The sequence below is a fragment of the Tigriopus californicus genome, chromosome 8 (assembly GCF_007210705.1).
Source record: "Tigriopus californicus strain San Diego chromosome 8, Tcal_SD_v2.1, whole genome shotgun sequence".
Taxonomy (NCBI): domain Eukaryota; kingdom Metazoa; phylum Arthropoda; class Copepoda; order Harpacticoida; family Harpacticidae; genus Tigriopus; species Tigriopus californicus.
In genome coordinates, this window is record NC_081447.1 from 10942009 (window position 1) to 10958879 (window position 16871).

General features: G+C 42.7%; 1 protein-coding gene across 1 annotated transcript; it reads left to right on the plus strand.

Moving 5' to 3' along the window:
• Window positions 1-5684: 5684 nt before the first annotated feature.
• LOC131884897 (uncharacterized) lies at window positions 5685-15746 on the plus strand. The gene is made up of 7 exons (XM_059232792.1): window positions 5685-5698; window positions 5958-7831; window positions 7912-7996; window positions 8080-9067; window positions 9145-9205; window positions 9306-11281; window positions 13773-15746. Exons 1-7 carry the CDS (start codon window positions 5685-5687, stop codon window positions 15657-15659), a joined length of 6885 nt encoding a protein of 2294 aa, XP_059088775.1. The 3' UTR covers window positions 15660-15746.
• Window positions 15747-16871: the final 1125 nt, after the last annotated feature.

Below are 16871 nucleotides of genomic sequence, written 5' to 3' on the forward strand. Positions count from 1 at the left end.
CTGGAAGAGGCAGCCCTGGGCTTGTTGTTTGTCTCTGGGCCGGCCACAGGATGGCCCCCGAATGAATAATGCGCTCAACGCCGAGCTGGACCGACTCGTGTTGGGCCCACTCACAGAGATAGAGCATGTCTTTCTCCTGCCTTCTCTAGTCGCCTCTTTGGATGGTGGACAATTTGTCGTTGCCTTTGAAAGTGTCGTTCGGTTTGGCGGGCAACGAGTGAGGGGGCAATGGTTGATCTGGCACGCGTCGACCACAACCATGGAGTGGGAGTGGGCATGGGTTCGGGTGGAGTTTGGTTTGTAGACAGGTGGTGGTCGATATGGGGCAGGGCACGTCATTATATGATCTGTGGGCAGGGCCTCTTTGAATTTGCTTCAAAGTCAAGATGGGGAAGTCACGACGGGAGGGATTAGGTTTTGTTGTATGGTTTTGTTTATCACGAAATGATCCGATTCGTTCCATATTGGCCATTGGCTCATGTGGTCAAAACATTTTTTCATGTCTAATGGTAAAAAGAGGATTTTTTTTTATTTCAGGGAAATTTTGGTGGATTTTTTGAAACCCGAAAGTAACCCACCAATTACTCTCAACTCTCCCGGGGACCCACTAATGCCTGGGTTGCTGGTTCCAGTAGAAGCTAGAAAGACACGTAGGTCTCATCCATGGTAATGATGGCATGAACAAAGTGACATTATCAAAATTGACTAAGAAGAAAACACATTACGCCCTACCCATTGGATTCGACCCTTTCTGTGCTCTTCAAAAAGCCGCTTTGAAAATCGGAACCCGCCTCGAAAACTCGTTCCTTCAGAGGCCAGAAAGTCCTTATAGACCTCCCATACTGACCCACCTGACCTTGACGGCCTTACTTGTAAAGCGCTACTTTTTCAATAACGCTACCGGTAACACGTTACCTTTCTGAAAAAGTAACCGTAGTGTTAATATAAGAGTTTTTAGCCTTCTCATTACCGCTACTTTCTTCTCCACTTAACAAGCGATTTTCTTTTTAAATATTCCCTCTCAAATGCAATGACTCACTTGCCATTATTGGGATCAAATGAATGAATAATCGCTGGAGTCGTTTGTTTAACGTCATATTTACTAAACGTTAAAAAATCCCATAAGCGGTTTTTCCACAGACCATATAATGACTAGACCTCGCATAGCGCGAGGAAAAATGCGAACACTTGCCTTCATCAGATGGTACATAAATTTTGGTGTACAGTGACTCATGCTTTTTCATCCGCCAGCGTGGCCGGATTCAGAGTGAGCTTGTCACTGATAGCGTTCGTTGAAGGCCCAGCGATTGTAGGTCGTTACTACTGATCAGACATTCACCCTCCTCTTTTTTGGTGTACAGAGTTGTTGACTTAAAATCCACTTTCCTCTGCACTGAAGTCGGGCCAATGCGACATCTAGTCGTTATATGATCTGTGGGTTTTTCGCAATATTAGATCCTCCTTTTTCTGCAAAAGCAACGTGTAACGGTAACGCGTTACAATTTCTAAAAGGTATCATTAATGGTAACACGTTGCTTTCTTCTAAAAAGAACCGGTAACGGTAACGCGTTACTTTTTCTAAAAAGTAACGGTAACGCGTTACTTTTTTCTAAAAAGTAACGGTGACGCGTTATTTTTTTCTAAAAAGTAACGGTAACGCGTTACGTTTTCTAAAAAGCAAGGGTAACGCGTTACTTTTTCTGAAAAGTAAGGGTAACGCGTTACTTTTTCTAAAAGGTAACGGTAACGCGTTACTTTTTTTCGGTACTGGTTCAAGCCCTGACTATATTTGTAAGTAAAGATCCTTATAAAGTCAGCTGAGATATAGCGTATTATCCCCAAGGGAAGCTTGATACAAGTTGAATACAAAAAGATCCTCATCAGACAACGACAAAAACTGGTGGGTGGGTGGTTAGTAACATACAGTGGTTATCATTTTTAATTAAGTGTTTACTCAAATACCAAGAGACATCTTAATTTTTAGGTCAAGTTAAGTTTTAATCTTTCTTGGCTATTTTGTCCCAAAATGATTTTTAAGCATAAAATAATCTAAAACCTGTGATGGAGTGAGTTCATGCTTGTTACTGTTATTCTAGTATAATAAATATAAAGCAAAGCACTAGGCAATAAACAATTAACACTAGTCCGTAAACAATGAAATAATAGTCCATAAACAAAACACGAAATTGTGGGTTAAGTGAACCCACAAGTGCATGACAAAACTGAGGATTTTAGGGGAGATTGAATGGTTTTGGATATGCTTAGGCAAACTTGAGGAGAACTTCAAAAGCAAATGAAAGTTTTACACTATTTTTTAATGAAATCATCTCTTCCTAAGAATGCGTGCCTTGATTGGCATTGATAGGCAACTCGAGGTGTATTTTACTTTTTCTGTGGACTATACTTAAGATTTCTGTATCCAATTGTCTTAGATGCTCACACCAAGATGTAATTGAATTTATAAACCATTCACCTACTTTGTCCTGGTCCATGATTTCTGGATGCCTCAAAATATGATTCTCACTTAGAAGTTTTTATATATGAGTCCGTCCCTACTTTAACTGGGAATGGGATCCTCAGAAGATCAAGATGAAAGTGTTCTGATCCAACGCAATTTTTCAAATTTAATTACTGAGAAATAAAATTTAAGCATTAAGGTGATTTTCAAGGCAAAAAGTGCTTGCCCTTCTTTCTCGGGCTCCATGATTGTTTAATCAAACATTCGCAAATTCATGATCAACTGTTCCTCAAGGGCTAACCAATTCTAATTTGTTGGTGGATCCATAGATTTCTAGAAACTGGAAGTCGGACGACCGGCCACTTGGCCAGTAAAACAGTACAATGTGTGGTCTCCTGGGAATTTATCACAAACCAGTTTATTGGACTGTTTAGCCAACCAAACATTTTTAAAATATTATCTTCTAATAGGTTTGAGGTGGATTAATATACCAATCTGGGGTGTTTTCCATGATGATATTTTTCAAAAGTTGTTCCTTTTATTTCTACAACAACGAAAATTGGAGTTCGAGGTCTTGGTATTTGCACAAACTCTTCATCAGTATTATGGGTATCAACCGATTAACCCCTTTTGTTCCGAGTCCTTTGGCCAAGGGTTACCGCCAATGACTTACCTGTTGTTAGGAATTCACCAAGTCTGGTTAAATTTAATCTGTATTTTTAAGTTGCTTTCCTTGGACTGCTTGGAATTCCATTCCCAGTAGCGGTAATGAACTTCGCAAAAATATATTGATGATATCACGACCAAAATAAAAAAAGTTCCGGTATGTACAGTGAAAACTCGTTTTTGGAACTTCGATTATGGCAGCAACCGTGACGTAAGCACCATTTTTATTGTGACCGATTTTTTGCTTTATTTTTTTTTTCATTATAAGAACCAACCCAAGATGTCGAATCCGGATATCGTCACCTTTTTGGGGAGAAATATATTAGATTTTTGGTAAAAATTTAAACAAAAAAAGGAAAAAAAACTACTTGAATAATTCGACAGTTAAAATTGTTTTAAACCAATCAGAAAAGTATACAATGCAATTTATAATAAAGCAAATTATGTCGGAGGATCAATATTACTTATAGCACTCATTAGAGTCATCTGTCATTGCTTGAGGCCCTCTAGTCATTACTACTGTTTCATAATCCGCCAAAAAAAGCAGAGTTCGGTTAAAGGAACAATCTTGATATAATGACAATCTTTTCTGATATTTTGGACATTCATATATCTGGATTTCGCTACATCCATTATTTCCTCGTAGTACATCTCGTGGTATGGTTGATGGAATTGTAAAATGTCAACTCAATAATTGATGTTTAGTGTCCAAGCACCAAACTCCGAGTGAAGACCTCTAAGAAACTCGCCTCTGGGCTCCCATGTCTCACTCACTACATGAATCCAAGAAACAAAAAATCATCAGTTTTTGCAGTGCGTCAATTGCGCGTGTCTAACGTTGAAACAAGCGGAAACATATGTTAGCTCAACAACCATTCATTGACCTTACCTTACATTAGTTATTAACAAATTTTGAACAAAAAAGTGGCAAATTGGGCTGTTTAAGTCAGTTACTATTTCCCTTTTCTCTCTCCTTTTCTTCAGTACTGTTCCAAAAACCCATTTTGTCTTATGATGTGCTTTCAAAAGCACCTGCTGATTGGAGGCTGCTGGCGTCATGTTGTTCGCTGGGTCGATTTGTCCATTAGATTGAATTGTCTGTAGGTTCGAATTGTCCTTTGGGCCAAATTGTCCGCTGTGTGAAGCTGTCTGTTTACAAATTCCGGAAGCTTTGCAGACCTCTTCTCATGCCATCCTGACGTTTTTCAGTTCTGCACGATCCATGGCATGTACTGTACAATAGGTACCATGAGAGGTCTGGAATTGTTTATGTTCTCAGTGGACTTTGTTACCTCTGCCTGGAACGCCATTCCTAGTTGTTCCAAATGAAAGACTAACTGTTCTTATTCAACAAATAATTCTTATTTAAAGATCAAAAATCCAATTTGGTGAGTATCGTAGACATGTAATTTAAAATTTGAACGTCGTCACTTTTTTGTCGACGAAATGTCCTGGCCAAAAGGTTTCTCAGCTTCATATTTAAGGGCACCAAAATCATTGGGAGCCCTTATTTCCAACGTCAGACAGCACCAACGTAATGGGGAAGATGCTTTGTAGATTGATAAATAACTATTCGTAACATGCCATGATCGCAGTTTCGTTTCCGGACAGCCAAAAGCAACTCAAATACATTATAATACAATAAACAGGAAACAGCCCAATCGGCCCTAAATTTGGTAGAGGTATACTCACAAAGCGCCCTCTGAAGTGTGGAACGTAAACCATATTTCGTACAACGTAGCAAGCCTATAGAGAAAACGTCCATTTATTTTTCCTCTGTCACATTATTTCACGTTACCTACACTTTTCCAAGAAGTTATAAATCACGTAGTTGACTGATCAAGACAAAGAAGTTAGAAATGCTAACAAATTGGAAGTTAGGTTGACATTCAAACAAACAAATTTCCCGACCATCAATCTTAATTGATTTGTATAAACCAGACCATGTCTATCATACGTACGCATATTCCCGGAGAAATTGCTAGAACTATCACGATTCCATAACAAATTATTACTTGAAACTTCGTCGAGCACGTCTCAATTTGGGGGATTTCCCCCACTTGTTCCAATTCGAAAATTACCAAGGTTCCATGCTGGAATGCGAGATATTTCCATTTGGACTGAAATCCATCATCGATAATTGGGGAAAGAAAATCTTTTCAATCATCAAATTATCTTTTTTCTTCAAAGATACCTGTCAACGTTGGTTAAAAAAAAGAGGACCCTTTCAAGTATATTACTGAACAATAATTGACCCAGAATTACCCGACCAGGGGTATACTACTTACAATACATCCGTTGGAACTCTTTAATTTTTTTTCATCCTCTACAAAATCTAATTACTGATTAGTGAACCATTCCTTTAGTCATTTCGATATCGCATGGAAGTCATCAAGCATCTCTAAACATTTGACCTGAAATATTTCCTCACCGCTGGTCGGGAAAAAAATAACTAGCCTTCGCTCAGGCTATCCATTCACGGCCAACGAGCCGCTCTATTTTTGATACTCTCGCGAATATGAACAAACCGGCGATGCTTTCTCCTTTGAATTGGGGGCAAATGACGTTCTCCGAGTAAGTGGACCTGGAAACTGCATAACGGGCCAGAACCCAAACAGCAATCCGAGAAGCAGGCAAAAACGCAGGACTCTTGAGGATTCATGCAGGCATCCACCGGTACAAACACACTTTCCCCCGGGCCAAAGACATCCCCCTGAGCTCATGTCTCGCTTCCAGGAAAGCTGGGACAACCCCGTTGACTCTCACGGACTCTCTCTCTCTCTCTCTCTCTGTCTTTCTGTCTCAAACACACACATGTGACATAGGTCAACAGGAGGAGACAGAAAATTGGCCCTCACCCATTTTTTGCTTTGATAGTTTTGCTGAAAGAGCTATTGAGCCCAAGTGCAAGTGATCGACAAACTCCAAATCCGAAACATTTTGTCGGAACACAATGTAGAGGTAGCCCAAAAGTGAAGCCCATAAGCACCCCCATCAGCATGTCGTTTTGTCGGATCACGGGCAAGGCTCGTAATCTGCCCAAGCCGAATTTCTTCCCCATCATTCCACCGGTTTGTCCGGGCGATGCCAGAGTAATGTGTCGAATTACTACCAAACGCATGGATTATCATAATTATGTGCCATTGATCGAGGCCGGGAAGCGTCCCGAGTCCGTGAAGAATCAATTGTCACAAAACAAGGAGAATCTAAACGTTAATCTGTCATCGAAAAGTTCCGATGGAATCTCCAAGTCGGACGGAAATTCTTCCAAGAATACACTGGGGGTGCATGAGGATCGACCGGATTTCAAATACGTGGAACCAGTTTTGAAATCGGATGCCGTCGACAAGTGTGACCTCAAGGCCTTTGAGGACCTTCAACGTATTTTGAAACGATACAAGAAGGGCTTGAACTCCGAAGATGCGCACAAAAAGTTTGTATATCTCATGCCTTCAATGCTCTGCGGTTTGGTGGTCCCAGCTGCCGTGGAAGAGGCCATTCGTCATGGGGACCTCGAGTCTGTGAGCGTCGCCAAAGGTTGCGACAAAGCCATTTTTAAGATGAAGGGCAAGCCCACATTGTTTGTATCATTGCGAGAGATAGATATGGAGAATCGCCCGGGTCAAGGTAGTTCCAACAATGGACTCGATTATGAGGGGAAAGTTTTCTTTGACGGTCGAGGCCAGAGCAAGGACACCCTCAGCAAACAAAGGCAAGCCATCGAAAGCAAGAAGAGAAAAACTTTGGCCAATAAGAAAATCTTCGAGGATTTGGAAAGACAAGCCGACGAGCAAATGCAGCGAGACCTCGAGATTTCAGCCGCCAGAGATGGCGGGGGCAAGGCCGAAACCCAGAGGAAACGCATTCGCGAGGCTAAAAAGTATCGCAAGGCTCTCCAAGAGTTTAAAGACAAGAACCTGCCCCAGGGCAATATGACACACTATGAAGATTGGGAGACAGCATTGAAGACCAATATCCATCAACTCAATTGGAAGAAAATGGATTCGATTCCTGAGCCAATTCTATCCACCATGCAGATCCCCAAAGCGGCGACCAAATTCCAAAGTTTCAATGAGGCCAGCCTTAGACAGAAAAAGCGGGAAAGAAATGTTTTCATCCCTGATCAACCTGGACTCGAGTTGGTTCCCATGACCGAGCAATTGGAACCCATGGATCCCAAAGTTTCGCCCGAGCTTTTCAATTTCATCGCAGCCTCCAAGAAGCAAGACTGCCCAGTCAATTCGAGCGTGAAGTCGATGTTTGCCAATTCCGAGGAAACTTTGAAGATGCTCCCCACTTTGGCGGAATTTGCACTGATAGGAAATCTATTGAGACAAGGCAAACAATCACATCGAAAATGTTGTTTGTACGACCACGGAGATGGTGCCAAATACGCGCCAGACCCGTCTCATGCGCCCTCTGGTTCCAATGTGATTGTGGGGGCAATTGTCGAGATCGAGCCGGACCAATTTAAATTCATTCCTGGTGAGGAAGTCAAGCAAGAAAATGGCCAAATGAGCCTAGTCCCAGGGCAAAAAATGGCTGCCGCAGGGGGCGAGTTCATCCCTGGATTATGCATTCGAGGGGACGAGCCGGGCCAATTTAAGTTTATTCCAGGGACATTTTCTAATAATAAGAAGGACAGATTCCAATTTGTCGCCGGTCAGTTCATTTCACGATCCGATGGAACAGGGGACTTTGTCCAAGGTCAAATTGTCCACCTGCTGTACCGTACATCCGCGGTCAGTTCATTTCACGATCCGATGGAACAGGGGACTTTGTCCAAGGTCAAATTGTCCACACACCAAAAGGAGCAAAGTTTGTTGAAGGACAGACCATCAATACTGTGGATGGCTTGAAATTTGTTGCATGGTGAGAGAATGATAGTAGTAATGACTGTAGAGAGAAAATCTTCGGAGTAGAACTTGATGTTGACGAGATCTGTTTATTTCTAGTTCGATGGTTGAAACCGAGACTGGGCCTCAGCTTGTCCCGGGAACGGTTATTGATGTTGGCCCTGAGCAATGTCAATTCGTGCCTGGGCAAATGGTGGGTGGAACCACTCTGGATGATTGCATTTTTATCCCGGGTCAATCGGCAGAAATCGATGGCCAGCGGTCATTTTTGCCTGGACAAGTGATCAACGGAGAATTCGTCCCCGGTCAAATGATGAGGTTGGATGGTAATCAAGCTGTTTTTGTACCCGGACAAACAGTGATCTCTGAAGAGGGACGAAACGAATTCGTTTGCGGTATTTTCGAAGAGGGTGGCAAATTCACACCTGGAATGACTTTGGACAGTTTGGATGGGCCGGTGTTTGTTATGGGACGACTTTGCTCCCAAGAGGGAAAGACGATGTTCGTTCCAGGGAAGATTACAAATAGTGGAGACCCCATCGCTTCAGCAAAAGGCCAAGCTCGTTTTGAGAAAGCCAAAGATGTGTCCGATATCGTTATGAAGTCGTCTTCTCCCACAGAGTCCAGCAGCCTTGTTGTGGATGGCAATTCGCTCTCTTTAGCATTCAAAAAGATGAGACCTCAAAAAGGTGCCATGGTGCAAACGAAGAGGGGTCCACAATTCATTCCCGAGGACGGTGAACTACCCGAAGATCGATTGCCGGGCAAGAATTCCATCACCACCGGACGCCTGGAGTGCGGGGAAGAAGGTCAGGTGTTCATTCCGGGTAAGTCCATGCAACTCAACGGGATCAAGACCTTCATCCCCGGCAAGATGGTGCCAAATGAAGATGGCACGGAAACATTTGTGCCGGGGAAGGTCATCCAAACCAAGAACGGGCCTAAATTCGTGAGTGGGCAAGTCATCCAGACCGAAGATGGCGAGAAATTCTTACCTGGCATTGTCATGGATTCACCGAATGGAAAAATATTCGTCCCAGCCATGGAGATACAAACCAAATCAGGCCATCTACTCATACCAGGCCAAGTGAGTTGACATTGAACCACTTGCAATGGTATGCAGTACATAAATACCACCTCAAAATCGCTCATTGTTCATCTTAGGTCATCGTCACCGATAATGGGCTCAAATTTGTTCCAGGCGACATCGTCTCTACGGAAAAGGGTAAGAGTCCGTATTTTCCTTCAATTTTTCACCATGTTTTACTACTTCTTCTCAACATCTGTTGACTTCTCAACGCCTCTCCTTTTTTGACCCACTTCAGGTGCCCTGTTCGTTCCTGGACTTGTGATTGACAGTCCAGATGGCGCCAAGTTTATTCATGGCGAAGTAATTGAGACTCCGGACGGTCCAAGAGTTCTCCCACCAGACGTTCGAGGCGATGGGAACATGGACTATTGCGTTCAAGGCTTCGACATTAATATGGAGGAAGTGCGGCTCCTGTTGGGCAAATCTAATAGCTCGGGCGATGTGACTGACCTACTAGGAGGGGTTGGAGGAGCTGTCGTCAGTCCTGAAGCTCTCAAAGCTCTGGCAGAAGGCTTTGAGTGCGTGAAGAGTAATGTGATTCCCACAATGGGAGCTCAAGGGGATGTTGATAAACTTCTTAATGATGAGCTCTTAGATGCATACGACAGTCCTGCCGTTAGAAAAATAATTAATGGAGTGTTTACTGCTGTGTTCACCGAACTATGTGCCAAAGTGGAAGAAGTGGAGCAAGCAACATTGACCTATACGAATGGGCCATTAAAGGCCAATATGAAAAGCACTCTCATGTCCCAAATGAAATTGAACCCCGCTTTAGACAAGCTAAAATCCATATTTGAGAAGAAGAACGTCAGTGAGAGCGAAGAGAACGAGATTCTGAATCTGATCGCTGGGATCATCACTTGTTCCATTCCTGGAGCGCTCAAGGAATGCTGTTCAGACAAGAGCAAAGATGATTTAGAGGAAGAGGAGTTTAAAGAAGCGCTTCTAGATTGCATTGAAGAATCGATCCAAAGTATCCTGGGCGAAGATGGCGTGATCTCTAACGGGATTTTTGAAGACATCCAAGAGTTAGTCAAACTAGCTAAGGATCTCGAATTTGATGAGAATCAATCCTTCTTCTCCAAAGTGGCTGCAGTCACCGAGGGTCGATGTAATAGTAAATTTGTAAACAAGCTCATGACCCAATTGGAAGGGCCAGGAGGAGTGTCTAACATTGACACCAAGGAAATTGCCAATAAGCTAGTCAACGTCCTTGGCTCGAAAGTCGAGCTACAAGACGCCTTCAAGGAGATGTCCGAGAAGAATCCTGATTTCATCAAGGAAGTCTTGGAACAACTCAGCCACGAGGGTCGACACTCCACCAATGAGAATACCGTTGAGCTTCTACAAAATGCGATCGTCAAAGCCGTGGAAGACAACTGCCAAAAACAATTAGATGTACTCATCGATCAACTCCAGGAAGCTGGCGAGACTGGAGCCCTCACGGATGAGGATGTGAGGTCAATGTTGAAGCAAGCCATTGGTTTGGCCAAATATATGAAGCGACCGCAAGTTGTTGATCAATTGACCGAGCTACTTCATGACCCAGTCATGATCAATGCCATCAAAGATGATGGAATGACCCGAGACATCTTGAGAAAATTACTCGTCTTGCGGAAATTGGCTGGAAGGGACAAGAAGAAACGGCACAAGTTGCAACAACTGGAAAACTACAACTCCGATTCGGCCAGAGAGGACGACAGCTTGAAAGAGTTTGTGAACCAATCCAAAATCCTGACCACCTCCACGGGAATGAGTGGGAAGCTGAAGAAATCCAAGTCGATGATCAAGAAGAGCAAATCCATGATCATGACGGCAAAAGACATTCCCATGACTGCCTTTATGGCCATGAAGAGCAACACCGATGAGAAGGACGAGAAATGGTTGCAGAATTTCCTGTCCGAGTCTGTGATGGAAGACATTCCTTGGGAGTGCTCCAAAGCCTTGATCATTCTCAAAGAAGGCCTTCAAGCCATCATTCCTCGCGAAGCTTCTCGAAGCATACTTCTTGGTGATGCAAGTTACACTTTGATTGACGACAATGGGGTGGAATTCTTCTTATCGCCCAGCGACAAACAGCGAAGAGAAAACGGAGATGCCAGTCCCGAGAGTGCAGAGCCCAAGCTCAAAACCATGAGAGATCTGCTCCAATCCGATCCTGACTACAAGGGCAAGTTCTCCAAACTGGGATCCAATTACGTCGATAGCAAGGTGAGAAAAAAGCTAGTTCAATTAGAGATAGTAATCCTTCAAATAAATCATTTTCTTTGGCTGCGGTTTGGGGACCGATGAAATTGGATGGGTTTCATAAACGGAACACTTAAGGGGATTGTGATCATATGCGCAAATTAAATGAATTCATGGAACAAATTAAGTGTAATTAAAGATAAGCAATTAAAGTAAAATGGTATAAATAACTGTCACTAAATTATTGTATCACACTTAAGCTTGTTGCTGCCAAGTTTTTGACTGTAATAACTAAGGTTCACATAAATTAGCGTAAAAAAGGACCTCAAATATAGGTGCAAAAAAACAAGCTCAGGATGCAAATAAGGATGCAAATAAACTTCAGAGACGCTTTGTATTGTTTTGGCATTCTAAAGTATTTTAAGGAATTTGTTAAGCTGGACACACGTATATTCTAATAACAGTATGCCCTGTTCTCAGTGGTTCAGCGTCTGAAGAGTAATCTAGCTAAACTAAACTTCCATAACATTCACAGGTGTTATCAAAACAAAAGCTTTGACTTGTTCGCTATTATTTGAAATCGACTTCAGCCAATGCCATTCTTTGAAAGCGCTTGGTGGGTTACTGTTAATGGGGTTTTGTTTGATGAAATATGCTTATTCAATGTTACCAGTATGTTGTACAATCGTTTGCGTCCTAGGAAAGAGATGGCGGCGGGACCCTGAATTGTACAGGCTTAAGTCAAGGGTGCCAATTTCTCATCAAAATAGTGAAAATACAAATTTTTCGTCCAAACAAAATCAGTCAAAAGAAGCCTAAAATGCATAAAAATGTGAAAACGGACCAAAGATGTAAATGATGCAATAAAGATTCCAGATGCAAAAGATGCAATTAAGGGGCCAGGATGCAAATGCATGTTATTTGCGTAAGTTTGAGAACAACTGGAACCCTGACATTCATAGTTTTTCCAGTATCCATTGATACGTAATTTTATGTTAGGCATTCTATGGTGGCTTGACCTCTGGCATTGGTCACTTGCTTCAGGAGTGGCAAGGAGCAGAGGTCTAGGGGGTTGAAGGGATGCTGATTTTGAGGAAGTTGGGGAACAAAACTTCTTGACAAATGGGCGTGGTCAGCCCAGAAATGAGCAATCTTTGGCAAACGTCTTACAATTTGGGGAAGAAAACATCTGCATTACCATTGTTATAACATGTAAAAATACATGTGACTCAAAAAGCCTCGATATGATACAAAAGTTTCAGTTACAGTTTCAAAACTCCTTGTCAGAGATCATTGTTTGATGGAAAGCACTTAAAAGCACATTGCGTACGGTAGGGCATAACCACAAAAGAAAGAAATGAATTAGGGCAGAGATGGAAAAAAGGAAGAAGCAGAAAATATCTACAAATAGAGACGAAAAGTAGACAATATTTGATATACATTTACATGAATGATGTATCTATAAACCTATAAAGTTTTAGTGTTCTCGTGTGAGTTGTTAATGGGGTAATACATTTGAGTAGCAATAAATATGAAATGCTTTGAAAATGATTCCGCCAGCAAATCTGACTTGTCCTTTTATAAAACAGATCAATTTGGGTTGGAATATCAGCAAGCTGGCAGCTAATACTTGACACTGAAGACTAACTTAAAAATGTTTTGTCACTGAGGTAATGGCTAAGCTACAGTAGTGTAATAATTGTAGGCTGAGGGTCGAGAGAGGACAATAGAAGCTAATCTCAACTATGTATGCCATTATATGGGCAAAGCTGTGAGTATAAGTGTTCCTTCAAATAAGAACATGAGAAAAGAATTAGGAGTCGATGGTTGACTTAGTTTCAATGTCTCATATAGGTGGATACAGTAATTGGCTGATGAAAATTCAATACGTCTTGCCAGTTCCATTTTCTTTTCATAACGAGACAGACTTGGTCGTATTGAATATAAAGACAAGAGAAGTATGAAATCATGTGAATGAAAAAAAAGAGAAGTCGGTCTGTCACCCTTGTCAAAAGTGTCTTTTCAAGATCCTTCTAAGGACGCATAGAACCACATTCCCAGATGATAGGCCAGAGCAATGTAACAAAGAGAGTCAAATTCTTTGTACAATGGGCAATACCCGACCAATTCTTGCAACATCCATTTTGCTTTTTTTAGACAGATCGACAAATTTCGGGAAACACTTGTACTTCATCCAACTTGGCACTTTTGGAAGGCGGAAAGTTGGAACGGTTTTATTGTAGGGTCGATCACTTTGCTGAAAAATCAGACTCGCAGCAATCAATGAAAAAGTGAGATTCGTTGGGTTCCCGATAGCTAGATAGAGCATCCTCATCGTTTTCAATGCTTTGTCAAGGTGAATGAACCATAATGCTATGAGACATTTGGTAACAAATCCCAATTTGTTTTCAGTTAGGATGTCATTTTTGAGCAAATTGGAACTTTCGCTTCCCCAAGCCACCCCTTTAAGTTGTGCCATAGATCACGGTTTTTCTTGCAGTTATTTCTTTTACAGATCAAAGGGCCTACCATGGACTCGATTCCATTCAAAGGAAGTTTATCAAGCAGCACTAAACTGAACGGCGAGACGTCTTTCGGTTCCAAATTGAGAAGCTCAAAATCTCCGTCGCCTTTGGATGACATAAGAAAGCCTCCCAAACCAAGCGTCAACTTCAGAATTGCAACCGATGCGGAAATCATGGACTCCCTCGAGAAGTATCGACCCAAGAACCATCGACTGCCCAATGTGCCCAATTTAGAGGCAGGCCCACCCGTTGCCGATTGTAGTAATATTAATGACTTGAGGGACTACTACGCAGGTTTGGGCACCCACCAACGTGCCATGAAGCGTTTGAGCCTCCTCAATGGAGGCCATTCAAGAATTCAGGACGAGGATGAACCGGAGCATTTCGAGACTTTCAAACCACAAATGCCAAGTAGACGCTTCTCTGTCGATAGCTATTCCAATCCAGGTCCGAGAAGCTTTTCGGTTCGGCCCAACGAGCCTCATTTTCAGCGCGGATTGGACAGGAATGATCATAACAATTGGGAGGAAGAAGACACTTTCCCCGGTCGACCGGGCCCAAATGGAGCGAATCTGGGTAGAAACATGGACAATTATCGTCCGGAGCGGGATGAATTCATGGACCAAATTGGCCCTTCGTACCCACGAAGGCCAAGCGCCATGAGGCAACTGAGTCGCGAGTCCGACGAAACGCCGGCCATGTCGGCCTACGACATGTCAGGGTTGGACGATTCCACCAAGAAGATTTTGGACAGGGCCCGGTCCATTCGATCAAAACCCATTTGGGAGGGAGAGGCCGATAATGGTGGACGAAGGAACAAGTATGATGAATCCACTGGGCACACCAAGAAGATGTATAATTGGGATGACGATACATTTGAATACGTCCCTGAAGAGAAGGCTGCACCAGCCCCTCAGGACGACACCATGCTCAGTTCCAAGACTAGGACCATGTTAGACAAATTGAAAGAGTCGACAATGGCTCTCCAAGGTCTAAACGAGCAATCTACAGATGATCCGTATGCCCGGCCATTTGGCCAGGGTGTGGAGGCCCCTCAATCTCGAGCAAAGAGGCCCTCGAGGTTTCTTCGCAGCAACAGTGCCATGGACGGGCCAAGGGAACCGGCCAGGGCTCCATCGATTGAGCCGATCCGTTCACGATTTGCAGCTTCGCCGTCGCCACCCAATCATCGACCCTACGGAGCCGCCATGGGTTTGGCGGATAACATCTTAAGTATCCGCTCTGACAACGGTCGAAGGTCAAGTCGGGCGCCTGATGACGATCCTTATAATGGGTATACCAGAAACACGAAAAGAGGCGAACCGAGTTATTCCCAATCCTCACGGGGACGAAGCTCTCAATTCGGAAGGGATACAGCCTCCCCGGAGAATGACAATTATCCTCGGTTCACTTCTAGTCGAGATTACAATCATCGGCCAAGACGCGAATCGCCCGAGCTGCCAACCAAGAGCGGGAACAAATTTTCGTCTTCCAGAGGCAGAAGAGGCGAAGACGACGAGGATTTTGACTCCATGATTGCCAATTTGAAGAAGAAAACCTCGGGGAGGGACATGTTGCAACGGGTCAGCCAAATTGAAGGACGTGACGTCACACCTCCTCGTCAGGCGGGGGGTGGGTCCAAGTATGGTCGACAAACCTCCGGTTATGGCGATGATAGCGATAGCAATGACGATAACACGCGGTTTCAACAAAGGCCGGCTCCGGGTCGAGCCCGATATAGTAAGGGACCATCTTATTCATCCCGAAACGACTTTAGCGACGATGAATCGGACTTTCCGACCAGACCCAAACCAACGAGCCGATTTGCCAGGAGACCCCCACCACCACGTGACTTTGATAATGAGGATGATGACTAAAATAGGGTCTGTTTGCTTGTCTTACCACGATTTGTACTTATTTATTGTGATAAATGTGTTTTGGAATAAAACCACCTTTTAGTTTAAGAGTGTGAAAAATGTCCCTACGGTTCATGAACGAAACTAGCACTTTTCAGAGAAGCCCTTGTTTGTACACTTTGCAAACCAATGTATCAGAAAATTACACAAGACGCATTGACCCAGCTTCCGACTTGAAAATGAAATATAAGATGACAAAGAAGTTCTGAGAACTCTCTATTCTCCACAACTAAAACTAGGATTTAAGGTGGATTCTTGGATACAGTCATCTCTTCTCCTCTCGTCTCACCTTTCTCATCAAAAGTCAAAAAACTTTTAGAGATTTAAGAGAATTATTCGATTCCATCTTGGTAGCTTTCTATGTCTCGCAAAATTATCAGGAGCACTTTTGATCTTATGGGTTTCTTCAGTTATTGCTCAGACTGAACGGTAATATCTCTAAAAGTTACCAGTATATGTATAAAGAAATTCAGCTTTAGTAAAATACCTAGAAATGCGAATAAGTTCATGGTGACCAGATGGTTTAGACCAATAAGAGCTGAGCGCATGGGCATGGGCCTATTTGGAAGCTAAAAAAATTAACGAAAACTGATCAAAATAAAACATAAGAAAAAGATATAAACATTAAGAAATACAGTTTTGATGTTTTATGTACCCAAAAAGATGTTATGACCAAAAGCAATCTGAGAGCGCGTGGTATATTAGACTGAAAATTTATTGACTTTTAAAGCATAAATAACATTTGCATCTGAGTGAAAATGTGAATAAGTTAAAGCGAGAAGTCGAACTGATCAGAGTTTTTTGGGGAAAAAAATATGACATTGGTCAAAAAGGCTTATCTCGCTTGGCCTGCCATATGATTTTGGATGTCCTAATTGGGGATCTTCCCCGCTTTGTCATTACAGCCAATATTGATTCTTACCTCATTCTAGCTTGAGAATTACCACAGGTTCGCCTACTTAAGCTTTACAAACAAAAACTTGTGCTGTACAATTGAAATACAACAAAAAAGCTTCGGTTTGGCTAGCCTGAATTCAAACCATCGGAACGTGGACGGTTTACCAATACGCTACCCAAAGCTAGTCTCCCTTTATATGGTAGATCATTTGAAAATTATTGGGTCTCTGGCAGTCATAGTTTTTTTCGCTCATAAAGTACGACGTCTGTGAATGC

Coding starts and splice junctions, on each gene's coding strand:
- LOC131884897 (XM_059232792.1), top strand. Junction 7,997..8,079: donor GGCTTGAAATTTGTTGCATG/GTGAGAGAATGA, acceptor GTTTATTTCTAG/TTCGATGGTTGAAACCGAGA. Junction 9,206..9,305: donor CATCGTCTCTACGGAAAAGG/GTAAGAGTCCGT, acceptor GACCCACTTCAG/GTGCCCTGTTCGTTCCTGGA.